The following is a 10,603-nucleotide window of genomic DNA, read 5'->3' on the forward strand; positions in this document are numbered from 1 at the left end:
TTCTCGCTATAAAATTTTAATACTCTCTTTTAAAAACATAAAATTTGAAATAGTTTCTCTCCTTAAAAATTTTGAGATAGTTTCTCTCTCTATAAATTTTAAATACTTTCTCCCTCTAAAATTTGATATAGTGTCTCTCTCTAAAATTTTGAGATACTTTCTCTCTCTATAAATTTATATATTTTCTCTCTCTAAAATTTGATATAGTTTCTCTTTAAAATTTTGAGATACTTTCTCTCTTTAAAACTTAAAATTTGAAATGGTTTCTCTGTATAAAAATTTTGAGATTGTTTCTCTCTCTAAATAATTTCAAATAGTTTCTCTTTTCAAACAATTTCAGGTAGTTTCTCTCTCTAAATTATAAGATCGTTTCTCTCTCAAAAAATTTAAAGCACTTTCTCTATCTAAACCTTAAAATTTGATATAGTTTCTTTGTAAAAATTTTAAGATAGTTTATCTCTCTAAGAAATTTTAGGTGCTTTCTCACTCTAAAATTTGATATAGTTACTCTCTCTAAAATTTTAAGATGCTTTCCCCCACTAAAACTTAAATTTTGAAATAGTTTCTCTCTAAAATTTTCAGGTAGTTTTTCTCTAAAATTTTAATATACTTTCTCTCTAAAATTTAAAATTTGATATAGTTTTTCTATCTAAAATTTTTCAAATAATTTCTCTCTCTAAAAATTTTAAGTACTTTTTCTATCTAAAATTTGATATAGTTACTCTCTCTAAAGTTTTAAGATATTTTCTATCTCTAAAACTTTAAATTTGAGATAGTTTCTCTCTCCAAAATTTTCAAGTAGTTTTTTTATCCAAAATTTTAATATACTTTCTCTCTCTAAAACTTAAAATTTGAGATAATTTCTCTTTCTAAATATTTCAAGTACTTTCTCTATCTGAAATTTAATATAGTTTCTCTCTCTAAAGTTTTAACATATTTTCTCTCTCTAAAACTTAAAGTTTGAGATAGTTTCTCTCTTTAAAAACTTTTGGTTGTTTCTCTATCTAAAATTTGATATAGTTTCTAACCTCTATAATTTTAATATGCTCTCTCTCTAAAACTTAAAATTTGAGATAATTTCTCTCTTTAAATGTTTGGGGATATCTCTCTGAAAAAAAGTTAAGTAGTTCGTCTCTCTAGTAGTTAATGTAGTTTCTCTCTCTAAAATTTTAAGATATTTTCTCTCTCTAAAATTTTAATATGGTCTCCCTGGAACTTTAAATTTGGAGGTAGTTTCTCTATCTAAAAATTTTAGATAGTTTCTCACGCTAAAAAAGTCTGTATATTTTCTCTCTAAAAAAATTCATATATTTTCTCTCTCTAAAGTTTGATATAGTTTCCCCCTCTAAAATTTTAATACGTATTCTCTATTTAAAATTTGATATAGTTTCTCTCTCTAAAATTTTAATATTTTTTTTGTTCTTCAGCAGCAAAATAGATCATTTCCATGAAATGTCAATTCCACACACTTTGGTAGAATTGAGATTTCCAAAATTTAGGCTTAAAATTAGCATTTGTGGATCCCCACAGAAATCTCAATTCCAACAGAAATGTCAATGCTAAGCGAACCAGACACGATTGGCCCAACTTTTCTAAGGAAAGTGACTCCTGAAAATATGAATCCAATGAGCCAAACGGGCGGGCCATGAGAGATTATTGTTTGAAAATATTTAATATTTATTCAAAATTTTAAAAAAACCTATACGTTTTCTCCTAGATATATCTAAAGGGTGCAGTAGGCATACGGATGCATCCATAGCTGTAGAGGTAAGGTGCACCTTCAAATTTTATCATGGTATATAATTTTGATATAAAATGTTCTTAGGATTATCTCAAAATCTATTTTTATATCTAATTATAAAATTTTTAATTTAAAAAATGGTTAAAATAAAGTAGATCTATAAACATATGAAAATCTTGAAAATGGACGGTGTAAATTTTTGAGGTGCATCCGTAGTTCTACATTATAAGATTGCATCCTTATATAAACTTTTCAAATATCTAAAATATGAAATGAATCATACACAAATTACCCAATTGTTTATATATTTTCCCTTCCATCTTGTCCCTAAATACCTCCCACAAAAATAGGAGGAGAGAGTTTTCCCTAGTAGATGAGAGATAGCGAGAGAGGATGATCCACATATATAGATGCTAAGGAACTAAATTTTAGAAACAAAAAAAATTATGTAGGAGTTCCTTAAAATTTAGGAAATACACAAAATTAAATTAAAATCCATGATCCGTCATGGTGTGCTCGCCTTCCAATTTTTTATTACTTTTTCTTTTATATAAGAGTGTGATTTGCATAAGGTTGCAATCTTAAACAATCCAATTAAGGGGCACCTCTAAATTTTATCATAACATATAATTTTGATGTAAAACATTATTAGGATTATTTGAAATCTATTTTCCATCTCTAATTATAAAATTTTGAACTCCAAAAATATTTAAAATCAAGTAGGTCTATAGGCATATGAAAATCTTGACTATTTAGATTATATGTGCAAGATGCACTATTTTTTAGACTCAAAATCTTTTGTCTTTCTCATTTTCCTAATAAAAAACGGTTTGGTTGTGGTTTTATAAGGTTGCAATCTTAAACAATCCAATTAAGATGCACTTTCAAATTTTACCATAACATATAATTTTGATGTAAATATTCTCAGGATTATCTCAAAATCGATATTTATATCTAATTATAAAATTTTAAATTCTAACAATGGTTAAAATCAAGTAGATCTATAAACATATGAAAACTTTTGAAAATGGACGGTCTAGATAATATGTTGAAAGATGCACTATTTCTTAGTCTCAATATCTTTTTATTTTACATATTCATACATCTCGATGTCAAGATGATCAGTTAGAAGCTTTTTCAACATTAAAACAACTTTTTCCATGAGGTGCAACCGTAGTTATACATTTTAAGGTTGCAACCTTATGTAAAGTTTTTCCAAAGGGTTTTCAACATTAAAATAACCTTTTCAGGTGGATTTTTGAGGTGCACCTTAATTCCACATTTTAAAGTCGCAACTTTATATAAACTTTTTCCTTTAGCTAATATTGCCATATTGTTTTGTATTTTTTGCATAGTTTTGAGATGCGCCTTATTCCAATAGTATAAAGTTGTCGCTTTATAGAAAATTTCATACATGTCCGTTATATTTTCGGTTATTATGACTCTATTGAATAGTTTCTGTTATTACTACCGTGTCTGTTTTTTCATGTCAAAACGGAAATTTTACAAAAAATACGGCTTTACCATTTTTAAAGTATTACACCAATTTCGGTTCTTCAAGAACCAAAAAATGTTTTATCTCTCTTGTAGTGTATTACCTCTATGAAGTCATAGTTATCCGATAAAATCAAAGGAAAACAACCCCTAAATTTAGAATAAATCTTAAGGATTATGATATTAGAAGAATCTTATAGCGTATATAAAAAAAAAAAATTCGGTTTTTGAATTTATTCAAAAGGCTAAATTCGTCCTGAATAATTAAAAATACTTTGAATTTAATTTTTTGACAACCAAAAAACGATAAAATCATCTTGTTTAAAACTTTTCGTTTTGATATAAAAAAAACAATCACAATGGTAATACTGAAAAGTATTCGTTAAAACCGTAATAACCAATATATATGTACTTTTCCCTATTTCTTATTTCTTTTAATAAAACGATTACAGACGTGACATCCACACTTATTACAGTAAATAAAAAAAGAGGCAAATAATTCAACCTATCTTATTCGGTTAGTTTTATCCATTGGTGTGGGACAGCGTCACGTTCTGTTTCTGAGCACGCCGTGTCGTTTCTTTCTTTTTGCTCCTGTCCCTAGTGAATGAATCGTTCAAAAGCTGAACACCCGTATCTTTCAAAATCATTAAGAAAGCCCAATTGCTAGAGCTGTTAATGGCCCGGGGTGCCCTCGGGCTTCCGGGCCAGGGCTGTTAGCAGCCCTATTAATGTGCCACTAACATGCTTCGGGCCGGGCTGTCATGTATACATGTGGCTATCAAGCCATGCCGGGCTTTTGGTGGGCCTTCCTAGAAAAGCCCGAAGTTTTGCCCACAGTCGGGACCTTGAAGTAAAACCACTCATCCACCCATCTGAAAACTTGGATCGGCCCTACAAATCGGTCGCCCATGAAATCATGTTGGATCGACAAATACTTTGCAGGACCCTGCAAATACTTTGCAGGACCCCACAATCAACCTTATCATATGCCTTCGCAAAGCCTAGCTTACAAATAAGGCCTAGTTTAGTCTGTTTCCTTCTTTCTTATGCACAAATTTCTTATTTTAGAGTACTTTTGTTTCGTAGGATATTTTTTCTTTTGTGAGGTTGACTTATCATTTTCTTTAGTATGTTTAAATTGTAATAAATATTTGGAGTTGTCTTTTGGAGGAGTCCGTTTTTGTTGAGTTATTTTAGGATGATGAAGCACATCCTTTCCGTTCTTTTTTAAGTAAATATTAGATTGAGTTGATAGTTTCTTATTTTGAACAAGTTTTTTTCCTTATCTTTTGGTTAACAAAGATCCCTATTAGGATTAACATTGAAGTAGTGGACTTCCTTTTTTGTAGGGAGTTTTAGAAAGCAAGTTTCTTAGTGTATTAAAAAGGAACACATACGATGTATTGGATGATGAATTTTGGTTGAATAAAAAAAAAGATTATTTTGTAGAGCGAAAGAGGGAGCATGACTCTTGTTTTTCTTTGCTTCTACTCTTGTTGATGGTATGTGGTGGAGATCTCGGATCCCCACATCGGTGTTTCTTCGTACAAATTTCTTGTCAGTTTCTTAATTTCTTTCTAAAACTGTGATTCTTTTGCCGGTTATTAACGCCCGTTAATTTTTGTGGATTGTGGCCTTCAGTCGATTCTTGTGGATTGTGGCCTTCATCAATAAGGCATCATCGCTTGTAACATGGTCTCCTAGATACTGAGATAAAAGACTTGAAAAGGCAAGTTGAGGAATTGACCTAGCGCTTGGCACAAAACCAAGTAGTAACACACTATGACGATGGTAGTGAGTCGGAAGTTATTTTCGAGTATATGATCTATGCGCATGCTCCGTGTTGGGAGCCCTATGTTGAAGAGAATAAATTATGAGATTTAATTGATCTGCGTGATTTGAATGGAACGAGGCTGATTTTGACGTCGATTGTATCAAAAATTTGCAAGTTATAAATTGGGATCTTCCACCAATTTTCGATACATACTTAGATGAAGATCAAGGTTTTGTATGAGATTAATCTGTAATGATGATCAATATTGTGTGATTAAACCAATATTTGACAAAGAAAAAAAAGAAATGCCTCAAAGGAGAAGCAATAGGTGAATCTAGTGCTCATCTCCAAGATACATATGTGGTGTGCCCTAAGGCTAAGTTTGAGCAATTTCAACAAGTTTATGTGGTTGAACAGACTATATTGACATACAACGACCTTTTTCTCAAGAATTTATCATTTTCAATGCACAATCGTTGTGTTATTACTAGATCACTAACCCACAAGTCCCAGGATAGTGTTTACAATGTACGAGTTAAAGAAGGTTGCGAGGCTATTGAAAAATTCATCTTCTTCAAAACTCGTCCTTGAGTTTTCTCCAACCGGGAGAGAATGATGCAGGTAAAGCTCTGATTGCTAATTAATTTTAATTTTAATTTTAATTTTAATTTTAATTTTAATTTTAATTTTAATTTTAATTTTAATTTTAATTTTAATTTTAATTTTAATTTTAATTTTAATTTTAATTTTAATTTTAATTTTAATTTTAATTTTAATTTTAATTTTAATTTTATTAAATTTATTTTTAAAGATGTTGGTAGACTCTTTTTTTTTTATTAGGGTTAATTAGTAAAAATATGATTTTTAGGTTAGTTTAATAAAACCTATTTTTTTAAGAAAATGCATTTTTTTCAAAAGTATAAGTCCTTTATTTTTAAAAAATTGTTCATGCGAGCTGGACCGCATATCTACATATGCAATCCAGAAAGTGTAAAGCATCCATCTTAAAGATGGATGCAAGTACGTGTTCCATCTAAAAACAATAGAAATTAACGGTCCAAATGTATTCTTACAAGAGTTATTATTTTTAGTTTTAAAATTTATTTGGTTTTTTATATTCATGATCTCCATGTTAGAGATTACATGTCTTAAAAAATTAAGTCTTAAAATCAATTTACAAAATAGATTTATTAAGAGGCCCGCATTTCTATATATGAAGGCTGGCCGCATAGAAACCGGGTACTCACGTTTTTTTTAGGTCTGTTTTTTCTTTCTTTTACATGAGTTGTTTTTTAGGAAACTTTGTTTCTTTCTCTTTTGTGAGGTTGACTTTTCCTTTTTTTAGTAAGTTTAAATTAGAAAAAATATTAAGAGTCCATTTTTGTTCAGTTTTTTAGGATGATGAAGCACGTCCTTTCCTTTCCTTTCTTTTTTAGTAAGTATTAGATTAAGTTGCTGGTTTTTCTTTTTGAACAAGTTCTTTCTTTATATTTTTTTGAAAAATAAATCCACTAAAAAAAAACATAAATTTAAAAAAAGAAATCCACTTAAAAACCCTTTTTAAATAAGTTATTTGCTAATTTTTTTTTGAAAGGCCAATGGGAATTTGGGCCCTATCCTTTGGTGAGGATGGAATAAGAGACTTTATCGCAAACCTCGTTGGTATTGCTGCCAACCTAGCCCATTCTCAAAATAGATTTATGTTGTGTATGAGAGAGATGAGAGAGGCATGTTTATAGAGAGGTATGCATGTTCTGTATGTGAGAAAGAGAGAGGGTGATCAAAATTTGTCAATCTTAATACAATAGGATGATACAAACCATATTCCATAGAAGTGTTAAGTAAATAAGTTATTTGCTAATTCTTTTTTAAAGGCCAATGGGGATTTGGGCCCTACCCTTAGAGTAATAGACTTTATCGCAAAGCTCGTTGGTACTACGGCCAACCTAGCCCAATCTCAAAATAGATTTATGTTGCGTATGAGAGAGATGAGAGAGGCACGTTTATAGAGAGGTATGCATGTTCTGTATGTGTGAAAGAGAGAGAGGGTGATCAAAATTTGTCAATCTTAATACAATAGGATGATACAAACCATATTTCATTGCAAATTTAATTAATTTATCAGGTACATAATTTGTGGAACAAAGCCACTTATTCTAACAAACACTAGAGATAGGCCTTATTAGTAGAAATACGGAAGACCTTAGTAGTAGAAACGCTGAAAGGAAAGCAAGAGCGAGCAAGCAAGGGCACAAAGCATTGCAAACATCTCACAATGAGAGTGGCTTATTTGGACTTTCTAAAGTCTGCAACCTGAATAACAGGCTTGTTCAACTTCATGAAATTGCTGATCCTCCTTGTCATAAAGTATTCACCCCATTTGTATTCATTATAATTTGCAGGGTTGTTTTCATCAACCAGCTCCTCTAATGGCTTCACAATGGTATGGTAAGAAGGTACAACCGCAAGGATGGCTGAGAACCTCTCGAGTTGAGAGCTCACGACCACTCTGTGGACTAAGCTATCATAAATGTCATTGCTCCATACCTGTAAAGGTCATAAAACACTATCACTTCCAGAAAGAGATGTAAAGGAAAAAAATCAGCAAACTTCATCTCCTCTATAGACCCTATCTTCTTGTTTTCCATCTCTCTCTCTATCTTAGCTTTAACTTGACATCTCTCTGTATCTCTCTCTCTCTTAGCAAATATGTTGTTGCCAAAAGATTTCATGCTCCTGTTGGAGCATATTGTTTATTTACTCCCTCGGGTTAAACTCAATTAAAGAAGTACTTTTAGACCAAATTTGGGGAAATAAATCTCATAGACTAACGTCAAAAAATTTCCAAATCACAATTTCGATGGCCTTGAAAACTGAAATGCCTCAAAATAGAATAGAAACTATCATGTTTTTTGGAGGCTGAGATCAAGGCGTTAGAGAACTCAAAATTAATCGTTTTTCTAATCTAGTAATTATTAGATGGTTCTCAAAAATTCATATCATAAAGAGAGAGAAAACAAATCTCCTCCAAAGCAGGTCTTTTTTCCGAGGGAATAAATGCATAGTGTATGTTCTCATGAGAGCAATAACATAATTAGTTAAGGAAAATGTTTTGATAGGGTTATAAAGTAAAGGGAAATATTTTTACGGACCCCAACAACCCAGGTTACATGCGACCCTACTTTTTAGCCATTCAATCTGAATCGAACGACTACGATTGTTCATACCACAATGTCATACCAAACATTGTTTTATTTTTAATTTTTTTTTACAAAACATTTTTTTATGAAATTTTGGGTGTCCCATCAGAAAATGAGAACGAACCTGGAAAAAAAGAATTTTAAAAAAAAATTATGTAAAGATTAATGACCAAAATGCCCCTGAAATTTTCAGGGGTATTTTGGTAATTTTTTGTCATCGGAAATATTTGTTTACATATTTTTATCATGGGTGCCCTTGTTAGATTTATGCATGCCCCAAATTTTGCTTCAAATTTATTTATAGAATAAAAATAAAAAATAAAATACTATGAGCCTTCTTATCAAGATCCAACGGTTAAGTGCTAGCTTGAGACATTGTGAGACAAGCCATCTACTCGAATATGATGGCTGAGACTAGGATCACATATACCATTTATGTGGATGGAGTCGTATAGAGAGCCCTTTCTGTAAGTAAAGCCTCACCTCCAAACTCATGGAAAATTGTAGAACTAACATCATAAAACCTTCAAGCCGATTATCTTGACCTTCACAATCATGGTTGTGAAAAAAACTTGGGATTTCAATCCTTAAAAATAGGGTAAGTTGATAAGCCGTCCAAACCGTCTTTTTTTCAAGTGCTTATGGATAGGTAAGATTTGTTTCATTTTTTAACTACAATTGTTATAATCAGTAACGGAATTGTTTTTAAAACCGTTATAGAGATTTCCAATGTCCAAAGTATATAGAGATTTCCAATGGCCAAAGTATTTCCTGGACGAGGTTTCGAGATAAGGCTTTCTTTTCTTTCCTTTTTTCATAAGCCCTAGCCTCATAGAACCTGTACGCATTTGTTAATACATACCTGAAGGACGTCACCAGCAACAATGATGTAAGAGTCGGGTATGGGCTTAATCCTTAGCCACTGACCGTCCGATCTTCGATAAGCCTCCAATCCACAAACCTCATCAGTGGTTAAAAGGGTGAATGCACTTGGATCTTTGTGAGGTCCTTTGCCCAAAGCCAACTCTGGGTCACTGCAGGGTGCGTAGTGATTAGTGCGAATATAGGTCATGCCCTCTTCGAAATAGGGGTGCAATCGATCAGATGGGAGACCCAAGCTGAGAGAAATGAGCTCCATCAATTGATAACTCAACTTTAAGCACCCTTGGGCGAAGTCCTGGCATATTTTCCTGTAGGAGAGGAGAGAAGTGAGCATAGTGAGAGAAATCTCTTCTCTCGTTTTCTTTTCGGGGACCAAAAAAAAAGAAAAAAGAAAAATTCCCCCAAAAAGGATCAGATCCGAGTGTTTAGAAAATCGAAAGAGAGAAATCTCCTCTTTTTCAGCGAAGCTTTTGGTAATCTAGCATTCGAAGTGCACATAATATAAGAGCACACTTAAAATGTTCTAGCTTAAAAGACATCACTGTTTTTGGACTCGGCCGAGGTGACTCGAAAAATCCAAAAGAGAGTGAGCTATGTACTTAATTACATTAAAGAAAGGGAGATGGAGACGATGAGCATACAATTGAGAGAGAGAGAGAGTCTATTACTTGTAATCCTCTGGCTTTTCCGGCCACATGTTCCTTATTATCTTGGTCTCCTTACAGTCTGCCTCCATGTTCTCCGGTCGAGCTCCTCCATCGCCGCCATATTATCGTAAACTTCAACCCAATCCATGGTATTCTTGGTGTGGTCATGATCATTGTAACACCAAGGGTTCCTTATATCTCTAGCTACCTTCTTCTTCTCCTCATGTGGCAAAGCGGAGAAACCAGCTATGGCCACCTTCAGATTAGACCAGAGATCAGGCGACAGACCATGGTTAACTACTATAAAGAAACCCCAGTCTTTGAAGGCAGTGTACACTTGTTTAGCAATACTAGTCATGGCCTCCTCCTTGGAGGAATTTTGGGGCAACTGAAGTGGAGCTAGGTCGATTATTGGGACATTTTCTAAATATTTGATTGAATCTGGCGATGGACGAGCCTCTACGGGTTGAATTAGAGCTGCATCAACAGAGGGAGCCATTTTCTCTCGATGCTCTGTAAGTCTAATCAATGGATGATGCTTGATGCTTGGTCTCTTGATTCATGGCGAACCCCGCTCACCTGTTTATAGGCCCTTCGCCTCTTTCTTTTTTTTGCCACGATTACAAAAAAACCTAAAGAGTGCAGCCAAATTTTTTTTCTCCTTGTTTTACCTCAAATTTAATTTCCCCCAGATATCCCAAATCAAATAAGCCATATTTTTTTATCTTTTGACAAAAATGCCAATAGTACGAAACAACCCCATTTATACCAGTCTGTCCCCATTTTGTGCTATAACATCTGCCTAAAGCGCCGACCGTCTGTATTTTGTATGTATCAAACTGTATGCTTTTCAAAAACTAAG

The 10,603-nt window shown here is 32.6% G+C and overlaps 1 protein-coding gene across 1 annotated transcript; it reads right to left on the minus strand.

Moving 5' to 3' along the window:
- Positions 1 to 7,094: 7,094 nt before the first annotated feature.
- Positions 7,095 to 10,297, minus strand: LOC148779293 (protein DMR6-LIKE OXYGENASE 2-like). The gene is made up of 3 exons (XM_088856731.1): positions 9,763 to 10,297; positions 9,075 to 9,402; positions 7,095 to 7,559 (listed from the first exon to the last, which is right to left on the minus strand). The coding sequence occupies exons 1-3, from the start codon at positions 9,828 to 9,830 to the stop codon at positions 7,299 to 7,301; spliced, it is 657 nt and encodes a 218-aa protein (XP_088712857.1). The 5' UTR covers positions 9,831 to 10,297; the 3' UTR covers positions 7,095 to 7,298.
- Positions 10,298 to 10,603: the final 306 nt, after the last annotated feature.

Source organism: Amborella trichopoda, chromosome 13 (assembly GCF_054954075.1).
Source record: "Amborella trichopoda isolate Santa Cruz 75 chromosome 13, AtrichopodaSantaCruz75HAP2 v2.0, whole genome shotgun sequence".
In the NCBI taxonomy this organism is placed as follows: domain Eukaryota; kingdom Viridiplantae; phylum Streptophyta; class Magnoliopsida; order Amborellales; family Amborellaceae; genus Amborella; species Amborella trichopoda.

Coding starts and splice junctions, on each gene's coding strand:
- LOC148779293 (XM_088856731.1), bottom strand. CDS start 9,830: ATGGAGGCAGACTGTAAGGAGACCAAGATAATAAGGAACATGTGGCCG. Junction 9,403..9,762: donor GAAAAGCCAGAGGATTACAA/GTAATAGACTCT, acceptor CCTCTCCTACAG/GAAAATATGCCAGGACTTCG. Junction 7,560..9,074: donor TTGCTGGTGACGTCCTTCAG/GTATGTATTAAC, acceptor TGACCTTTACAG/GTATGGAGCAATGACATTTA.